The following is a 21,654-nucleotide window of genomic DNA, read 5'->3' as shown; positions in this document are numbered from 1 at the left end:
CCCCCCCAGCCCGCACTTTACCACATTATATCCAAATTCGTGTTATATCGGGTGGCGTTATATCGAGGTAGTGGTATATATCTTCATTTTGTGTAGTTAAAAGAAAACTGTTATACAATGTAGACGGATCTTAACTGGAGTCAGATGCCATCATATCTTTGATAGTAGGGAGATGCTCTGTCAGAGGTGTTGCAGGGAAAGGGGAATATATTTGCACATGTATCCAGGAATTAGACAGTTTGGGAGGACATCACAGAGATTCATCTATGACAAAATACCAGCTTCCTAGAGAACTCTAGTGCTCTGGCAGAGGATACACATTTCCAGCAGAATGACAAATTAATTTATTTTTCACTGTTAGCAGGAAGAATTAGTATTGCACCTTATTGGAAAAATATGATTTCTCTTATGGAAATGTGGTACAGTAAAATATGGACTGTCCTTGTAAAGGAAAAAAACTTTCATAACAAGTATGTAGACAAGAGAAGGGCTAAAAAGAGGACAGTACTTAGAAATCTCAGCACTCTTCAGCATACTCAGAAGAGGAGGGCTTCCCAACCGACATGCCACAAAAACTTTAGCCAGATTTTTTTTTTTTTTAATATTAATTTGATCCTGAATAAGCAATATATGATGTAACATTTTAATGTTTTATTTAAGTTTGCCTTAATAAAAAGTTTTTTTTAAAAAAAAGTTATGTTGTCGTAGGGAAACAAGAGAGGATAAAAAGAGAAGAGAGTCAGACTTGTTTTTTGCAAATATATTTACAAATAAATAGTCAAGCATGTTAGGTAAATAATACATTTGCATGCTATTTATTTGTGAGAAAGACAGTTGTAAATATTCACCAAAAATGTTAAAAACAAACAACCAAGACTCACCTCATGTGCTAACATTTTATAAAGTTCTTCTCTAGTTACAGAAATTCTCTCTCTGTCTGTGCTGTCCACAACAACGATGACAAACTTTAAAGGGTAAAAAATGATCAGTAAACAAATATATAGCATGCAGACTCTTAAACAAGTTTAACAGATATGCACTCTGGGTCATGAGCAAAGTGTTAACTTCCTCCCTCATAGGTAGGGCCCTACTAAATTCACAGCCATGAAAAACATATCATGGACCATGAAATCTGGTGTTCGCGCGCTTTTACCCTATACTATGCAGATTTCAAGGGGGAGACCAGAGTTTCTCAAATTGGGGGTCCTGACCCAAAAGGAAGTTGCAGGAAGTCAAGGATATTTTAGGGAGGTTTCAGTATTGCCATCCTTAATTCTGTGCTGCTCTTCAGCCACCCAGTTCTGAAGGCAGCAGCTATGGACTGGGCACCCAGCTCCGAAAGCAGTGCCCCACCACCAGCAGAGCAGACCTAAGGGTGGCAATACCATACCATACCATACCATCTTCACTTCTGCGCTGCTGCCTTGAGCTAGGCGGCCGGAGAGTGGCGTCTGCTGACAAACGTCTCAGCTCTGCAGGCAGAAGCGAGAAGTAAGGGTGGCAATACCATACTCTGCCGTCCTTTCTTCTGCGCTGCTGTTGGCGGCAGCCCTCCCATCAGAGCTGGGCTCCTGGTGAGCAGCATCTGCTGTTCAGGTGCCCAACTCTGAAGGCAGCACCGCTGTTTGCAGCAGCGCAGAAGTAAGGGTAGAAATACCACAACTGCCATACCGCGACCTCCCACAATTCCTGTTTGGGTCAGGAACCCTACAATTACAACACTATGAAATTTCAGATTTAAGTAGCTGAAATCATGAAATTTGCTATTTTTTAAAAATCCTAGGGCTGTGAAATGGACCAAAATGGACTGCGAATTTGGTAGAGCCCTACTCATATGCATATTACAGTTCTGTCCAGAAATCAATGGTTTGTTGATAATTCTAGTATTAAAATATTTGTAATTTATGTTTAAGTTTGTATACTAATAAATAAAATCAAGAATTTTGCATGCCAAATTTAAGTCCTCTTTAAGTTGTTTATTTCTACAATTCAAGAAGCCTGCTCTATTATCACGGCTTTGGATTTCACTTTTGCCCATTTTAACTGAACAACTCTTTCTCAAGTTTCTGTAAGCATTTAGGGTGAAATCCTGGTCCCACGGACTTCAATGAGGTCAGGATCTCATCCTGAATCAACTACAAGTTTAGGGTTAGATTTTCAGTGGCAGAGACACCCAATTCCCATTGATATACTCTTACAAAAAGAAAAGCACACTAACTCGCCAAATTCTTTTCCCCACCTGCCCTGCTATTTTGCAATGAAATGACTAGCAATTATTTTAAAAGGGAAAGTGGGTAGCCTATGCTACGGTCGCACAAATGCCCTCCCCAACACCTATGTCAAGTAAAAGCATGCAGTTGGAAGACAAACAACCTAGAGTTACATGCACATCTGAGTCACTTGAAAATGGCCAAACTGTTACAGTTTTTATGACGATTAAATCATTTTTCAGAAGCTAAGTTTCTACATTATTTGGTCCAGGGGTAGAGTACAGAACATTTAGCACTGAAGGAAAACATGTTGGGAGGAACGGACAATCTTGACAATGCAGAAAAGGTTCCAATTCAACTACACAGAGTTTCCGATATCGCCAATTATGTACTTTTCTTAGTTAAAGATGCATGAATATTGGTGATGTATATGTTTAAATACTTCAGTGTTGGTTTTGTGCCTGATTCAGATTGTCTGTGAAAAGCATAAGGGAAATTTTCACATGAGACTATTCTCATTTTTAAACAGGGTACCTTACATAGAAAAGTTCTTACTTTTTTTGATTTTTCGTTTCTGGCTCATGAAACTATACTGTTTTGTTATGTAGCTTATGGACCATATAGGTGTGAACTGGAACAGCATGCTAAGGGGAGGACATACAAATAGAAATAAAAGCATCCAGAATGTCTACAAGCACTACAGTAATATTTGAAATGGAGTAAGATATAAACTTTAGTTAACCAAACTCTCTCTTGGATTATTCATAAAGGTGTTATTTTAATTCTTTTTAAGAACATATCTTCCAATAGGGAATAAACTCTTACCTCTGTGTTTGTATAATAAGTATTCCATGAAGATCGAAGAGACTCTTGCCCTCCAATATCCCACATTAGAAAACGTGTGTTGTTAACCACTATCTCTTCTACATTGCTGCCTATCGTAGGAGAGGTATGCACCACTTCATTCATAGAACTGCAAAAAGAAAAGAATGACTGATCATAAACTGCATATGCAATATTGACAATCATCAATTGTATTTGGAGATGCACTGTCACACATACTAGAGCACAAAATTGGCCCATCCAAAGACTAAAATGGACAGTTGTCTCAGACTGGAAGGCTTATCTGCAGAATTGTGGTAGGCATTCCTTGATGCAAGAGAAGGGGTGAGGTGAAGAAAAGAAACAGCAGATGAATGATTTACTATTTGACTTCCAGTGAACAAACCTACATGATCAGTAACTATAAAACTGAGAGCTTGTCTACACTACCTGCCAAAAAGCGCTCTCCCGCTGACTCCAGTACTTCACCAGAACGAGAAACGCAAGCGGAGTTGATTGGAGAGTATCAGCAGTGAAGATACTGTGGAACATAGACCTAAGTACATCAACTTCACATAGCTGAAGTTGCGTATTTTAGATCGACCCATGCAGTAGTGTAGACAAGCCCTCAGAGAGCACTTCTTTTTTACTCTGTTTTAAAGGCTTCTACTGCTTAAGGGTAGAAATAAGTCAACTCCCCCACCCCCAAATGAAACTTGGCACACTGTAGCTCAGTCTGGGAGAGAAAAATTATTCTTCTCCAACTCTAAAATAAAAAGAATGTTGCTAAACCACTTGCTTTATAAAAGACTGCTGAAAAAAATAATTAAAAAAACACCACCACCATGACCACCACCACCCCAGCCCAATATACTATATCAGTTCTCCTCCTCCCTTTGCCTAAGTCCACCCCCATAAGTCAAAAAACATTTCAGTTAAAAAAGAAAAAATGTTTTGAGGAAAAACCAAGATATTTTAAAATACTGTACGGAGTAGATTTAAATCATCAACTGATGGACTTTGTTGCCATGACAACCAAAGTAACACATTAGAAGCCGTATCCATGAGTATCCAACGCAGGGATTCAAAGTAAATTAAATGTATTGCAGACTGCCCACACAAAAACAGTTTCAAGGAAAATGAAGCATTTTCAAGAACTTGCTTATGATTGCTATTGTTTCCATAAACTGACCACTGCACTTGACAAAAATAAAAAGACTGTCTAAAGTTTTCCAATTTCTTCTAAGTCTTCGGTTGCGCGGAGAGAGATTTGAGTCTTGAAACACTAGAACATTATTTGAATAGAATCCAGCAGTAGTATTCTGGGAAAGAATCCCCACTGCCCAGTGGTATATCAGCATGTAATAAGTGATTTCATCATAACATACATTTGTAAGGAAGATGAAATAAGGGCAGGGCCAGGATAGAAGGATTAGAAGGAGCAGAGCAAGAGCTAAAAGAGAATAATGAAAATGACAGAGCAAGACACATTTGGTTCAAATTCATATTTAAAACTCAATTTAAAAAAAAACCGGACATACTCAAGTCATATATATTATATATACTTAGATATACTCTCTTTACTTGTGTTCCTAATTACGCACATTTTTAGAATTAGGGAAATTGATTTTATTTGTCACAATGTATGGGTTTTTTGCCTTTTTCAGTCTGAACAATGATAATAACTGAGTCAGTTTCATTTTCTGACTTTTATTGTGCTAATGTATGTTGAGGTTGCAACTACTGCATGGGCTTTGAGTTTCAAACAAAAACAACATTAAAAGAGTTATAAATACATCTATTTTGAACAAAACAGAAAAACATAAGCTTATGGTGTAACCTAGACGACAACAGGGACTGAGTCAAAAGAGTTTTCATAGAATATCAGGGTGGGAAGGGACCTCAAGAGGTCATCTAGTCCAACTTCCTGCTCAAGGCAAGATCAATCCCTAACTAAATCAGTTTTAAAAAATACTGAAGTGCTTAATGTGAAAAGATATGTTTCAGAGTAGCAGCCATGTCAGTCTCTATCCACAAAAAGAACAGAAGTACTTGTGGCACCTTAGAGACTAACAAATTTATTTGAGCATGAGCTTTCGTGGGCTACAGTCCACTTCATCAGATGCACAGAATGGAACATATAGTGAGGAGATATATATACACATACAGAGAACGTGAAAAAGTGGGAGTTGTCTTACCAACTCTGAGAGGCCAATTAAGTAAGAGAAAAAAAACTGAAAAGACATGACTATTTAAAACAAAAACAAAACAAAAAACAAACTCTGTAACATGGATTGGTTGACCAAACTACCTCTAATCTTCAACACAAACAGCTTTTACTAACATGGATCTTACCCCAGGGCCCCATTCCTGGCTGACTTTTAGGCATTAGATAGTAATAACACTTCCACAAAATGTACGAATCTCAGGAACTTTCTGCATACTAGTAGTCCCCAACATCACAGTGGTGACATATTATAAATGCCATTAAGGTCCTGAATTCTGACCAGCAAATAGCCATAGCTTGTTATGGTACATTGATATTTATGACACCGTTCATTAAATATAAGTAGCTCCAAACCCTGCTGATGGGCCAGAATCAGATGCTTTCTGACCAGTCAGACAACAGGATTTCCCAATATCATTTTTATGTACGAAACGATCACCACCTATGATCAGTGTTCTGCTCTTAAATGAGGTGAGGAAACAAAGGGGGTTAAGGAAAAGCCAGAGCAAGCCGCAGAGTGGATTTCTCAAAAATACATTAATAATTTTTGCCAGTGAATTCATAGTATGTACTTACAACTGGTAAAGGATGGTTGTTTTTCCTGCATTATCCAGACCAACAATGATTACTTTGTGCTCTGAAATAAAAATTTCATTTGTAAGTCACAGTTATCACTGTAGCTAACACCTTAGTGCTTTTCAGAAAAAAGAAAAGTTCACACTGGTGCTTGTTTTAAATAAAAATAAAAAATAATAAAAAAAAAAGCACACACATCAAAGCATGTTGTATATACATAGAGACACATGTTAACACAATCTACCAACCACTGCTTTTGCTGTTTCCCTCTATTTTTTGTAACACCTAGTTGTTGAGTTTTCTCTTAACTAAATTAAGTCCTTCAGACAGGGACTGTATTACTATACATTTGTATAGCACACAGCACAATTGGACCTTGATCATTTTTTTGGAGCCTCTTATAAGCAAATTCATTTTGAAACCAAAAGCCAATCTCAACCAAGTATTTATATTCAATCAGCGTCTCTTATTTTCTATTTACCAAAATGTAAATTGAAGAAGTGGTATTGTTGGGAGCTACTCACCATGGGCTAAAGTACACAACTTTACTCAGTTTTATTAACATCAAAGAGAATGCACATGTGAGTAAGGGCTCATCACGGTGAGCAAGGGTATTCTTTTGCCCAAGTGGTCCACAGACATGCTAAAAATCAAGCCACTGAAGTATACCCAAACCTCAACCACAGCAGTAATTCCTCCCATTATGGCTGCATTTGTTCTATAACAGAGGGTCACATAAGTGCCTTTTTGTTTTTAATCAATATTGTGTGGTTCTGAAGAGCTATTTTATAGCCCAGAGCGTATAAATTCAAATTTTAAATTACTTGGCATAACTGCACAATACTGTGAAAAATGGCTGATTACCTGACCCCCTGTAAGTAGGCCCTTTTGTTTCAGGTGTGATGTCGCCAGCATACTGAATGCTAGGAAATCACTTGGAGCAGAAGACCTGCAGTGGAGCTGGATATTGCAAGACCTTAAAGACAAAAAAGTGGGGTTTAAAAGTTTCTGTGCTGAATGGATAATGCTCTGACTATGGTGGCCACCATTCAGCACGTATGTATAAAGTTTTATAAATTCATTTGAAAAGCAACTTTAAAGGAGCTTACAAATTCTACTTACAGAAAAGTTAACATGCATTTTATGTGATATTAGAGATCTTTCAGAAGAAAGTGGCATTAGGAACAAAATATATTCTCTCCAAAATAAGCAGCTTTCATGACAGCTATGAAGACTTCTTGACTGTCACTAATAAAACATACATTAAGCAACAAGACCTGACAAAGCATACTCAGCAGTATGGTATGATAGCATGTATGTTATTGCAATTATAATATTGATGTTAAAAATAAGTTTTATAAATTTAGGGATGAGTGAAATATTTATGAGATACCTTTTTGGCTGCTATTTCCCTCCACCCAATGCTGCTCAGAATCTCAGTTACATCTTAGTCATGGCTACCAGTGTCTCTAATGCTTCCCCCATAGTCCGGCTAGCTTTGTTTGTTTGTTTGTTTAGCTGAAGACAGTTTAATACAGTAAATAAGGTTAAAAAATAAAAACATAAGTCATGAAAAAGCCTGCTGATTAACAGAAAACTACTGTGGAACATAAGATATTCAGATAAAGGAAGGAAATGTTATGTGGCACTTAAATAATTCATACTTAAATAATTCATCTCTTGGCCTCTTGATCTTCACAGAGCATTTTTTTCCTAAATGTAAAAACTAAACTAGGTTTTGTAGACTCATTAAGGCAAAAGTCACTACTACAGGGATGTAGAGAAACAAGTTTACTCATACAATCAGAGCACACTTGGTACAAAGAAGTTAATGATACAGCTTATTTCTTGAGCTGGTGCTTGCCTTTTAGGGAAAAAGTTACAATCAAATGTAATCTGAGCAGAAGAGGAACGGACCGACCCAGTGCTGCTTTCTGACACTTTTCGCTCCTTTGTGAATGCAGCTGCAGTATGAGGAGTGACCCCCTCCGCTCCCCACAAGCGCTTCTGAGTCCCAGCTGGGACACGAGAGCGCCTCCTGCTCGCTCTTTCGCCCTGGACGCCTCAGCACTTCGACAGGGAACCTGGACTCGGGTCAGCCCGGCTCGGCCCCACAAGCCCAGCCTGCTCCGCTCTCGCCGCGGGCAGTGCACTGATGATGCCGCAGGAGCGCTGGGTTCCACGGAGCACCTGCCCTGGGTGCAGGCGGCGAGCGTGACACGTAAACGGAGCGAGCCCGAGCACAGAGCCGGCCTGCCGGGATCACTGCTCCCAGCACAGCCACAGCAGACCCCGGGACGCCTCCCCCCGGCCCCACTCCCTCCGCCAGAAGAGCCCCCCGCCCCCGCCAAGCCCCTCACCCTGGTGGTTGAACAGCCTCCAGATCCTGGTGAAGAGGATTCCCATCCTCGGGCGGCCCCGGCCCCGCGGTAGCTCCCGTCTCCTCTGGGCTCCGCTGCTGCTCTCCCTGCTGGGCCCAGGGCGGCTCAGTCCCGGCCCCTGACCCGCGCTACGCGAGGCGGTGGCAGGCTGAGGCCGCGCCGGGCCCGCTGGGGCTGCGCACTCCTGGCCGGGCAGCCCCCGCTCACGGACATCGCCACTAGCCCAGCTCCCTTTTCCGATTCGCCTTCCCGACAGCGGCTTCAAGGGGGGGAATAAAACACAGCAAGTAGCTCCTCAGGGCTACCATCCACCCGAAGGGCCGAGCGAACGAGAGAGGGGCGTGACGCTATTAAAGCATCATTTGCATACCACGGCCCGCCCCCTAGTGGGCGAGTTCCGCGAATGGGAAGAGACGTTCATGTGACTCATTTTACTCTAGCGGCCCCAGGGCGCTGAACAAGCAGGGGCGCGCGCGCTCCGCCTGCACCCCAGGCAACCTCGCTGGAGGATGGGCCCTTGCGTACGGGGCCGATTCAGGGCAATGGGCGTGTGGCCTCCGCCAGCCACAGGGCCGCATAGGGCCCGCCCCTTACAGCGCCCACACCCTGCTCCTACCCCCAACCCCACCCCTAGCCCTAAACCTAAACCCTAAACCACACGGAGTAATGCACAGAGCATTAACCTCACAGAGCAACAGTGGCACTGAGTGACTCTTTGTCTTCCCCCCTCTCCCCTTTCTGCTGCAGCGACATGTTTGCTGTATCTAAGAGTGGCCTTGAAACTTGCTCTCAATTTAGCTCCAGTGTATTACAGCGAGAAACTGGCTATTACAATCAGAAAACTAACTGCTGACATTACATTTTACGGCTATTAACACATTAGGTTACACAAAGTGGTAAACGTGGAGGAACAGTGTTCATTGAGGCGCTGAGCAGGAGGGCTTTATCGACACTCGTGGGTCTTCCATTTTTCCCGAGTTACCTAGATTTATGCCTAGTGACACCAACACTCTTTCAACCTTTTAGATATTTAAAAACTATTGTCATAATCCCTCCTCTCTCTTCTTTTCTCTAGACTAACATGCCCAGTTCTTTCAACCTTCCTCATAGGTCAGGTTTCTAAACCTTTGATAGCTGTTGCTGTCCTCTGGACAGTCTCCAGTTTTGTCCACATCTTTCTTGAAGTGTGGGCCCAGAGCTACACATAGTACAGTACTCCAGCTGAGGAGCCTCCCACTGCTGAGCAGAGTATATGTTGACACTTACTGGTAACAGTCCAGAATGACATTTGCCTTTTTTGCAACAGCATGATTTGTTGACTCATATTCCATTTGTTATCCACTGTCATCCCCATATCCTTTTCTGCCAGTACGGCTCCCTTGCCAATTATTTCCAGTTTTTGCATTGTGCATGATTTTTCTTTCCTTCCTAAGATGTTACTACTTTGGCACTTGTCTTTATTGATTTCAGACCAATTCCCAAATTATCAAGACTATCTTGAATGCTGCTCCTGTCTCGCCAAATGCTTGTAACTCCTCCCAGCTTGATTTCATTGCAATTTTATGCATTTTGTCTATTCCATCACCAAGTCATTAATGAAAATATGAATAGAGTGGACCGCGGGCTGACCCCTGCAACTACCCCACCTTGGCTATACCTTCCGTTTTACAGTGAATTATTGTTGTACCTTGCCAACAAAATGCAAAAAGGCATTCTAGTCACAGCCTAGGGCAAAGGTATGGTCACGTTTGTTAGTGTATGCTACCTGAGATACCTACACAGTCAGTGCAAGTTTCTGCTGGCCATAATACTTACAAACATTATCATTACTTTTAAAGCATATAAGTGCAGCAAGTGCGTTCATTTCTATCCCTACCTGATCAGACTCCATCCCTTAGAATTTACTCTTCAATTGTTTCCTAGTAACTCAGCAGCAAGAAACAGAGCTAGTACTTCCAACCGCGCACATTCCAAAATTATTAGGCCCTTAAGTATCTTCAGACCAGCTTAAAATCATGAGATTTTAAGATAAGCATTTGACATTCTTTTTATTTTGCGCTTTTTTTTGAGCCCTTAGCGGTTAATATTTTCAAGAGTCTTTCACAACCATGAGGGCTAGGAAACTATATTTCTTTAGAAATGAAAACTGAGATTCTCATGTGATCACGCCAGCTCAGAAGAGTTGGGCGTTACACCCGGAAAAATACACCGCAACACCTGTGAGACTTGATCAATCTAGAGTTTGGCAACAGGCTGCTTCTTTCTCTTGTCCAGTCACACTGGGTTGCGTTTTTGCAGCCATGGCACCTGGTGGTTGGGCTACTGGGTGGTGCTATGAGTGCCCCAAAGTCGCACGGAGTAAGGGGTAGACACAGCACCGCAGCTGGTCCAGGGGGCGAGTGAGACAGTAATGGCAGGGGTCTCGAGCAAGAACAGCGAGGTGGCAGTGAGTGAGGAGGGGCAGTCGTGGCGGTTGCAGGGAAAGGGCATTACAACGAGGTAGAAAGGACGGGTTATGGCGGTTGCCAGGGAAGCAGGCGATCACGAGCGCTGATAAGGCGGAGCTAGCATAGCGGACGGCGGGCCCCAATGGACGCCTATAGTGAACGGGGAACTGGGGGGGGGGGGGGCCGCGGTGTGGGCGTGTAGGGGCGGCCCTTATGCGCCTGTGGTGGCGGAGGCCACCGCGCCATTGGTGGCCTGGATCGGCCCCGTACGCAGGCCATCCTCAAGCGAGGTTGCCTGGTGTGCAGGCGGAGCGCGGCGCGCCCCCCATGCTTGTTTCAGCGCCCTGGGGCGCTAGAGTAAATGAGTCACATGAACGTCTCTTCCATGGTCGCCGAACTCGCCCACTAGGGGCGGCCGTGCGTATGCAAATGATGCTTTAATAGCGTCACGCCTCTCTCGTCGCTCGGCCCTTCGGGTGGAGGTGGCCCTGAGGAGCTCCACCTTGCTGATGTTTTTTCCCCCCCTTGAGGCCGCTGTCTGGGAAGGCGAATCGGAAAAGGAGGCTGGTGATAGTGGCGATGTCCGTTGACGGGGCTGCCCGGCACAGAGTTGCGCAGTCCCCAGCGGGCCCGCGCGCGGCCTCCAGCCTGCCCCGCCTCGCGTTGAGCGCGGTCAGTGGGCAGGACTGAGCCGCCCTGGGCCCAGCAGGAGAGCAGCAGCGGAGCCCAGAGAGACGGGAGCTACCGCGGGCCGGCCCCCGAGGAATGGGAATCCTCTGCACGTCAGGAGATCTGAGGCTGTTGGAACCAGGGTGAAGGGCTTGCGCGGGGCGCGGGGCTTCTTCTGGCGGAGGGAGTGGGGCCGGGGGAGGCGTCCCGGGGTCTGCCTGTGCTGTGCTGGGGAGCAGTTGATCCCGGAGGCCGCTCTGTGCTCGGGCCGTCTCCGTTTACGTTGTCGCACGCTCGCGCGCGCTCACCCAGTGGCAAGGTGCTCTCTTGGAACCCAGCGGCTCTGCGGCTATCATCAGTCTGCACTGCCCGCGCGAGAGCGGAGCTCAGGCTGGCGCTTTGTGGCGCGCGAGCCGGCTGACCCGAGTCCAGGTTCTCCTGTCGAAGTGCTGAGGCGTCCAGGGCGAAAGAGCGAGCAGGAGGCGCTCTCGTTGTCCTCAGCTGGGGACTGCAGAAGCGCTTGTGGGGAGCGGTGTGAGGGGTCGACTATCTCATTACTGCAGCTGCATCACAAAGGAGCGAAAAGTGTCAGAAAGAGCCTCTGGGGTCGGTCCGTCACTCTTCCTGCTCGATATACATTTGATTGTACTTTCCTAAAAGGCAAAGAGCCAGCTCAAGAAATCAAGCATGTATCATTAACTTCTTTGTACCAAGTTGTGCTCTGATTGTATGAAGTAAACTTGTTTCTCCTACATCCCTGTAGTAGTGACTTTTGCTTAATGAGTCTACAAAACCTAGTTTAGTTTTTACATTTACGGAAAAAAGTCTCTGGGAAGATCAAGAGCGCAAGAGATGAACTTATTCTAAGTATGAATATTTAAGTGTCCACATAACATTTCACTTCCTGTATCGAATATCTTATGTTCCACGTAGTTTTCTTGTTTAATCAGCAGGCTTTTTCATTGACTTATGCTTTTTATGTTTTTAACCTTATTTACGTACGTAAATAAGGTTAAAACATAAAAAGCATAAGTCAATGAAAAAGCCTGCTGATTAACAGAAAACTACTGTGGAACATAAGAATAATTTCGATACAGGAAGGAAATGTTATGTGGCACTTAAATATTCATACTTAGAATAAGGTTCATCTTTGGCTTGTGATCTTCCCCAGAGCCTTTTTTCCTAAATGTAAAACTAAACTAGGTTTTGTAGACTCATTAAGCAAAAGTTCATACTACAGGGATGTAGGAGAAAACAATTTTACTCATACAATCAGAGCACACTTGGTACAAAGAAGTTAATGATACAGCTTGATTTCTTGAGCCTGGTGCTTTGCCTTTTAGGAAAGTACAATCAAATGTAATCGAGCAGGAAGAGTGACGGACCGACCCCAGTGGCTTTTCTGACACTTTTCGCTCCTTTGTGAATGCAGCTGCAGTAATGAGGAAGTCGACCTACACCGTCCCCACAAGCGCTTCTGAGTCCCCAGCTGGGACAACAGAGCAGCCTCCTGCTCGCTCTTTCGCCCCTGGACGCCTCAGCACTACTCGACAGGAGAACCTGGACCGGGTCAGGCCGGCTCGGCGCCACAAAAGCCCAGCCTGGCTCCGCTCTCTGCGCGGGCAGTGAACTGATGATGCCGCAGGAGCGCTGGGTTCCAACGAGAGCACCTGCCCTGGGTGAGCACGCGCACGCGACGCTCGACACGTAAACGAGGCGAGGGCCCGAGCACAGAGCCGCCTGCCGGGATCAACTGCTTCCCCAGCACAGCACAGCCAGTACCCCGGGACGCCTCCCCCGGCCCCACTCCCTCCGCAGAAGAGCCCCCGCCCCGCCAAGCCCTCACCCTGCGTGTTGAACAGCCTCAATCCTGGTGAAGGGATTCCGCATCCTCGGGGGCCCCGGCCCGCGGTAGCTCCGTCTCTCTGGGCTCCGCTGCTGCTCTCCTGCTGGGCGCAGGGCGCTCAGTCCTGGGGCCACTGACCGCGCTCTAACGGAGGCGGTTGGCAGGCTGAGGCCCGCGCGGGCCCGGCTGGGGCTGCGCACTCCTGTGGCCGGGCAGCCCGTCAAACGGACATCGCCACTCAGCCAGCCTCCTTTTCCGATTCGCCTCCAGAACAGCGGCCCTCAAGGGGGGGAAAAAACATCAGCAAGGTGGAGCTCCTCAGGGCCAACCATCCACCCGAAGGGCGAGCGAACGAGAGAGGCGTGACGCTATTAAAGCATCATTTGCATACGCACGGCCGCCCCTAGTGGGCGAGTTCCGCGATGGGAAGAGACGTCATGTGACTCATTATACTCTAGCGCCCCAGGGCGCTGAACAGCATGGGGGGCGCGCGCGCTCGCCTGCACCCAGTGCAACCTCGCTTGGAGGATGGCCTTGCGTACGGGGCCGATCAGGCAAATGGGCGTGTGGCCTCCGCCAGCCACAGGGCGCATTAAGGGCGCCCTTACAGCGCCCACACCCTGGCGCCCCCCCCCCAGTCCCGTCACCTAGTAGGGCGTCCATTGGGGCCGCCGTCCGCTATGCTAGCGTCGCCTTATCAGCGCTCGTGATCGCCTGCTTCCCTGGCAACCGCCATAACCGTCCTTTCTAACCTCTGTAATGCCCTGTTCCCTGCAACCGCCAGACTGCCTCCTCACTCAACTGCCACGCTCGCTGTTTTGCTCGAGACCCCTGCCATTACTGTCTCTACTCGCCCCTGGAGCCAGCTGCTGCTGTGTCTACCCCTTACTCGTGCGCACTTTGGGGCCACTCATAGCACCACCCATAGCCCAACCACCAGTGCATGCTGCAAAAACGCACCCAGTGTGACTGGACAAGAGAAAGGCAGTGGTTGCCAACTCTAGATTGATCAAGTCTCACAGTGTTGGGGGTATTTTTGGGTGGTAAACGCCCAACTTTCTGGAGCGAGGTGATCACAATGAAGAATCTCAGTTTTCATTTTAAAGAAAATAGTTTCCTAGCCTCATGGTTGTGGAAAGACTCTTGAAATATTAACGCTAAGGGCTCAATAAAAAAGCGCAAAATAAAAAGAATGCAAATGCTTATCTTAAATCTCATGATTTTAAGCTGGTCTGAAGATACTTAAGGGCCTAATAATTTTTGGAATGTGCGCGGTTGGAAGTACTAGCTCTGTTTCTTGCTGCTGAGTTACTAGGGAAACAATTGAGAGTAAATTCAAGGGATGGAGTCTGATCAGGTAGGGATAGAAATGAACGCACTTGCTGCACTTATATGCTTTTAAAAGTAATGATAATGTTTGTAAGTATTATGGCCAGCAGAAACTTGCACTGACTGTGTAGGTATCTCAGGTAGCATACACTAACAAACGTGACCATCCGTTTGCCCTAGGCTGTGACTAGAATGCCTTTTTGGCATTTTGTTGGCAGAGGTACAACAATAATTCACTTGTAAAACTGGAAGGATATAGCAAGGTGGGTAGTTGCAGGGGTCAGCCGCGGTCCACTCTATTCATATTTTCATTAATGATTGGATGATGGAATAGACAAAATGCATAAATTTGCAATGAAATCAAGCTGGGAGGAGTTACAAGCATTTGGCGAGACAGGAGCAGCATTCAAGATAGTCTTGATATTGGGAAATTGGTCTGAATCAATAAAGACAAGTGCAAAGTAGTACAGCTTAGGAAGGGAAAAAAATCATGCACAAATGCAAAACTGGAAATAATTGGCAAGGGAGCCGTACTGGCAGAAGAAGGATATGGGGATGACAGTGGATAACAATGGAATATGAGTCAACAAATCATGCTGTTGCAAAAAAGGCAAATGTCATTCTGGTGTACCAGTATGTGTCAACATATACTCTGCTCAGCAGTGGGGAGGCTCCTCAGCTGGAGTACTGTAGCTATGTCTAGCTCTGGGCCCACCTTCAAGAAAGATGTGGACAAAACTGGAGACTGTCCAGAGGACAGCAACAGCTATCAAAGGTTTTAGAAACCTGACCTATGAGGAAGGTTGAAAGAACTGGCTGTTAGTCTAGAGAAAAGAAGAGAGAGGAGGGATTATGACAATAGTTTTTAAATATCTAAAAGGTTGAAAGAGTGTTGGTGTCACTGGCATAAATCTAGGTAATCGGGAAAAATGGAAGACCCACGAGTGTCGATAAGCACCTCCTGCTCAGCGCCTCAATGAACACTGTTCCTCCACGTTTACCACTTTGTGTAACCTAATGTGTTATAGCCGTAAATGTAATGTCAGCAGTTAGTTTTCTGATGTAATAGCCAGTTTCTCGCTGTAATACACTGGAGCTAAATTGAGAGCAAGTTTCAAGGCCACTCTTAGATACAGCAACATGTCGCTGCAGCAGAAAGGGGAGAGGGAGGGGAAGACAAAGAGTGAGTGAGAAAAGATACTGCAGCTGGATGGGAAAGGAGGGGGGAGTGAAAGATCAGTTAGTCAGCAAGAAAAAGTTTTGTAGTAAACAACTGGGATATAAAAGGAAGAAACTGCTTGTTTTAGGTGTGCAGGATTTGAGATTGCATTCTCCCTTGCACCTTATTTGAGCTCAAATAAACTTGTGTTTTGCTTCTTCACGCTGGTGTGTTCATTGGCGCTACGCACTCCGGGCCACGAACCGCTGTTGCTTAGCCTCTGGCACTTTGTGCTGGCAACAAGAGGACAGTGCTCAATTTGTTCTCCATGCCCACCAAGCATAGAATAAGTAGTAATGGATTTAGTCTGCACCAAAGGAGATTTAGGGTCCAAGCACTGGCCCTAAGCACTGAAGTAGGCTACTCAGGGAAGCCATGGAAGCCCTGTCACTGGTGGTCTTTAAGAACAGGTTAGATAAGCATCTGGTAGGGATGGTCTATGTGTACTTAATCATTCCTCAGGGTGTAGTGAATGGGCTAGATAATCTCTGGAAGTCCCTTCTACCCATACATTTCTATAATCCTATGAAATTGTCTATATGGGTTATGGAGAGAGACACAATATGCATAGACAACTTCCATCCTGTTCTCCCCATGTTAGCTGTGAGTTGCTTAGCAGCTCCAATGCATAAAACCTGCTAGAATTTGGCCCCCAAACTCTAATCTTGTTACACGTGTGATTTTACACTTATCAGTAGTCTTTTTTACTTCAGTGGGATTACTGACTGTAATTATAAACATACATGTGTTTTTGACATTAGGGGCCAAATTTGTAAGACCAGTCTGTAGTACTTGCATTTCATTCAGTTTAAAGTAAATCTCATTTGGAAGTAGGTTTACATTTATAAAGTTACTAGGTATGGTAAACTATGAGCACACCATGAGTTCTCTGAAAAGGTCAGGATTTTTGTAAATTTACCATTACCAACTTACTGGAAGATATGAATAGATGGGTAACATGAAAATCAAAAGTGGAACACAGTTTAACTTCAGAAAGCATCTTTGCAATTCTCATTTAAAATAAAAACTCAAACTTTGATATCAGCTGGATGTTTACTGTAACTGACTGTAACTTTTGAGGTCAATCAAATGTTTATTCTACCACTTTTGAGCATGCATTTAAACCCTACTTATCTAGAGTTTAAATTGGCAATCATGATGTAAAGGTAAAGACCCTCATTCAAGCTGCCTGCATCATTTTTGCAATGTTTTTCTGATCCCCTAAATATTTTTTAGTGCTATAACAGATTTTTGTTAAAAGTGACTTGGAAATGTATGTCTTCATTACCGGCCACACCGGCGGGCAGCAATCGATCCAGCAGGGATCGATTTATCGCATCTAGTCTAGATGCGATAAATCGATCCCTGAGCACTCTCCCGTCGACTCCTGTACTCCAGCTCGGTGAGAGGCGCAGGCAGAGTCGATGGGGAAGCGACAGTAGTCGACTCACCACGGTAAGTTGATCTAAGTACGTTGACTTCAGCTATGTTATTCACATAGCTGAAGTTGCGTAACTTAGATTGATTCCCCTCACCCCCCAGTGTAGACCAGGCCAAAGAACTTTAGAATCACTTGAATGCTACAAAGAAACAGAGTGTACCATAGCGCATGTGTCAAGTTTTACATGACAAATGTGCCAATTGTCCCTCTTATTCTGGCTGTATTGGTTATTTAACATTTCTAAAATATATTCCAGACTACCTTCAACAAATGAAAAAAATTGCTGCACTTGTGTGATACAAGAGCAATTGCACTGGTTTCCTCAAGACCGCTGAAAATTTTTGTGCCTGCTAACACTGACCAACAATAATGGAGACTCTTTAACATGGTATATATTTTCATTTTAGAGAAATGAAAGTTTTTCAAGATCAGTAGTCTCATTAAAATAAACTTTTGTGTGGGTGATTTTTAATGGATACAGAGCATTAACTGTGTGATACAGCATGATGATTTGACATTGTCCATCTCTAATGAGACACTAAAAAAAGAAAATAATTTTATAAGTCATCTAAGGCAGGAGATTCTCAAACATTTTTACACCCTAATAGGATTTGTCTCACTCACTGACTGCTGCCCGACCCAGTCTTCCAGTTACAATTCTGTTGGCATTGACACAATACCTTGTGGCAACTAGAAATATTGCTTACATGGAAGAGTAATAATAGAAAAACATCTAGGTACTTCAGCTATCTCTAATAAGTGTTGTGTCATTTTTGAAAACCCTAATCAGTCTTCTTTTGCTTTGCATTTCCTCCTCCCATCTGTTCTGTTCCTATGCACATGCTTCTCTATCACTCGCTCCCTTTCTCACCTATTCCTCTGCTGCCTGATACTCCTCTCCCACTGCACATGCTGCCTGGTCCCCCTGGATTGCCTCCCAATGGCTTTCCTGCTGCTTGATCTCCTTCTTCTTTGTATGCGTCGATCTTCCTTCCGGTCCACTTCTGATGTGGACATTCCTTTCTCACTGGATGGGGGCTTTGGTCTAGATGATGGATTCTGGTTTCTTTTTGAGATTTCTGTTCCTGGGAGTGACTTCTGTTTTTCTCCTTCTCTTCTGATGCAGTGGTCACCCACTAGTGGAAGCAGCTCGGCTAACAGCTCCTTCTTATTTCCATCTTCTTCTACAGGCTTCCAGGATTTTCAAAGCAATGAAGGGGAAAAAGCCTGAACTGGCAGAGGGGATGGCTTAACTGGCTTAATAAATCTTTCCCATCTCTAGCATCTATTCTAGGATAACATGAAGAAATACAAAATAATATTTATATAATTTTGCACTTTACATCCCATTTCGTACCAGAATCTCACAGCACTTTATTAATTAACAAGCTCAGAGCACAACTCACATGTGTTTGCCTCTGGATCATGACTCATTTGTGCTGCTTAATCAAACTGATTGAATTAAATTTTTTTTAAAACAAAAAAAAGAAGAAACCGCATGTGCGTGTGTATAGAGTGCGTGTTATACTTTTTGTTTACCTGTAACCTTGTTTCCAAACCCTTTTACTTGCTTTTATTGGAATGTTTAATCAAGCTTTGTTAAATAAACTTCAGTTTGGTTTTACTAGAGACTTGTCTCAGTGTCTTCTGCTAAGGAGAGTGTTGAAATGAGCTGAAACCAGTTAACAGGGGGAGAAGCCAGTTAACATGGAGGCAACAGATTGGTGTATGTTGTGGGTGTCCAGAAGAGGAGGGACTGGGCACTGTAATGAAATAAGATGGGGGCATGTAAATTGCTAGCCTGCAATTTACAGGGTTTGTGGTAGGATACTGGGCTGAGTGGGGTGTACACAGTGCATGTATTGCCTGCCGTTGGTAGTTATAGGTGAATGTACGCCGGTGGGCACAGATGAGATTACCTCACACTTTCAGTGGTAGTGATTTACTCTGGACATGTTGGTTAACTCCGAAAAGTCAGCCCTACAGTCTACTCTGTGGAGAAAGAAATCTTGCTCCCCAGTGGACCAACAGGGGAAGAACATCACAAGGAGTTCTCACAGAGATTTCAGGGGTATAGATAAACAGTAATTCTTTTGGCTTTGCTCCGACGCTCCCCACTGTCAGCTTCATACACACATACTCTTCTGTATTTGCTATTGTGTATTGAAGAGGAGGTTACTCAACCTTGTGCAGTAACTGACATTCTTCAAGATGATGTCCTGTGGGTCCACCAGCTCTAGGTGTCCGTGCGCCTCGCCTTGATCCGAGATTTTTTACAGCAGTACGCCTACTGGCCAGCATGCGTAGAACTGTCTCAAATCTGAGTATAATACTAGAGACGCCTGCACCGCGGTACGAGAGAGCATGCACCGCCTTTGGTACCCTTAGATCCTTCTCTACAACGAGGCTACTCCCAACTCCGAAGTAGAGGGGAGGAGGGTGGTAGTGAGGCAGCACCCACCAGGGACACTCATCTCGAAGCAAACGTCAGTTACTGCACAAAGGTGAGTAACCTCCTCTTCTTCTTCGAAGAAGATGTCCCTGTGGGTGCTCCACTCTAGGTGACTTCAAAGCAGTGCATCTCAAGGAGGTAGGGACTTCGATCCGGCAGGAATGCCGTAGGACAATACTGCTCTGCCTAACCGAAGGTGTCAGAGAGAGGGCCTTGAGTAAGGGCATAGTGAGTAACAAATGTATGGTGGGGGACCAGTGTGGCCCGCCCTAGCAAATGTCAGACAAGGGTACTTTGCGGAGGAAGGCTACAGATGTAGAATACAGATCTAGTGGAATGTGTCCTGATTAATGCCGGAGGTGTAATGATTTCTTTATCTGATAACAGAGATGTATGCAATCAGAGATCCATTTCGAAAGCCTCTGAGTAGAGATAGCCACGCCCTTGGAACGGGTCCGCGATAGAGACAAAGAGTCTGGGAGAGTTCCGGAAGGGTCTTGTTCTGTCCAGATAAAGGATAAGGCCCTACGCACATCAAGGTGTGTGCATCGCGGCTCTTGAAGGAGTTTGCATGTGGTTTCGGGAAGAAAGTTGGGTAAATGTATTGGTTCGATTGAGGTGAAAAGACTGAAGCATGAACTTTGGAAGGAATTTTGGGTGTAAACGTAGAGTAAACTTTGTCCTTGAAGAAGAGGGTTAATATGGGGTGGATCTGGCCATAAGAGCTGCTATTTCGCCTGCCCGTCTTGCGAGGTAATGGCCACCCAAAAACAAAAGGCTGTCTTCATCGAGAGGTGCAAAAGGGAGCAAAGGTGGCTAAGGGCTCAAAGGGTTTGGAGTGAGTTAAACAGGACAATACTAGGTGAAGATCCCATGGACGGGGTAGGTGCTTAACGTACTGGATATAGGTTTGGGAGTCCCTTCAGGAAATTGTTTTGGTGAGGGATGAGCAAAAACCAAGTATTGTCAAACTGTACGATGAAAGGTTGTGATGGCAGCTAAGTGGACTCTAATGGAGCTGAATGACAGGCCAGATTGCTTAATGTCCAATAGATAATCGAGTATGCAGGGAAGAGGTTGCAGAGGTAGGAGACAGTTGTTTTGTTGCGCACCATTTTGTGAATCTTCCCACTATTTGGAGGTAGGTGGTATGGGGTGGATTGCGTTCTGCTGTGTAGAAGTACCCTCTGGACTTGGTCGGAACAGTCTAGTTTCTCGTTGGGAGAACCATGCAGGTACCCAAGCTTTGAGGTGAAGCATGAAGAGATTGGGGTGAAGAAGCCGGCCGTGCTGCTGTGATAGGAGGTTGGGGATGAGAGGCAGGGAGATCGGTGGTTGAATTGACATTCTGGTGAGGAATGGGAACCACGGTTTTGTCCTCGGCCATGAAGGTGCGATCAAGATTATCCTGGCACGATCCGTTCGTATCTTCGTGAGGACCCTGTTTGAGCAATGGTATTGGGGGGAAGCAATAAACGAAGGGCCGGTGCCAGGAGATCATGAATGCATCCCTAGGGAGTGTTTGCCCAGTCCTGCCCTGGAGCAGAAATTGAGGATTTTGTGTTCTTTGGGTTGCGAAAGAGATCTATGGTTGGGTGACCCCAAGTGCGAAATATGTGGAGAATGATTCTGTCGTCTATCTCCCATTCGTGCTCTGAAGGAAAACATCTGCTTAGCTCGTCCGGCAGTGTGTTCAGCACGCCTGGGAATGTACGTAGCTGATATCTGGATGTGATTCGCAATGGCACCAATTCCAGAGTTTTCATGGCCTCTGAACAAGAGAGTGGGAACGCAAGCCCCCCCTTGTCTGTTGACGTAGAACATGCAGGCAATGTGTTGTCTGTCATTATGCGTACATGCTATTCTTGATTAGTGGGAGGAAGCAACGGCAAGCATTCCGGATCGCGCGAAAGTTCTAGAACGTTTATGTGTGCAGGAGGTCTCGGAGTGAGACCATAGCCCGTGTACTGTGTGGTGAGAGATATGGGCCCCCCAGCCCGGTGAGGGACGCGTCGGTTGTCATCATCACAGTTGG

General features: G+C 45.0%; 1 protein-coding gene across 2 annotated transcripts in view; it reads right to left on the bottom strand.

Moving 5' to 3' along the window:
- ARL5A (ARF like GTPase 5A) overlaps positions 1-8,550 on the bottom strand; it is a 30,455-nt gene extending 21,905 nt beyond the window's left edge. Inside the window, exons 1-5 of one of the 2 annotated variants that reach the window (XM_075070229.1) lie at positions 8,196-8,550; positions 6,700-6,811; positions 5,836-5,896; positions 3,036-3,183; positions 882-965 (exon numbers count right to left, since the gene is read on the bottom strand). In XM_075070229.1, the coding sequence (XP_074926330.1) occupies positions 882-965; positions 3,036-3,179 (228 nt within the window). In that variant the 5' untranslated portion in view covers positions 3,180-3,183; positions 5,836-5,896; positions 6,700-6,811; positions 8,196-8,550. The remainder of the gene's footprint in view (positions 1-881; positions 966-3,035; positions 3,184-5,835; positions 5,897-6,699; positions 6,812-8,195) is intronic. The other variant, XM_075070228.1, reaches the window with a different exon arrangement.
- Positions 8,551-21,654: the final 13,104 nt, after the last annotated feature.

The sequence above is a fragment of the Chelonoidis abingdonii genome, chromosome 10, assembly GCF_003597395.2.
Source record: "Chelonoidis abingdonii isolate Lonesome George chromosome 10, CheloAbing_2.0, whole genome shotgun sequence".
Lineage (NCBI taxonomy): Eukaryota > Metazoa > Chordata > Testudines > Testudinidae > Chelonoidis > Chelonoidis abingdonii.
This window is presented reverse-complemented; position numbering and strand designations above follow the sequence as displayed.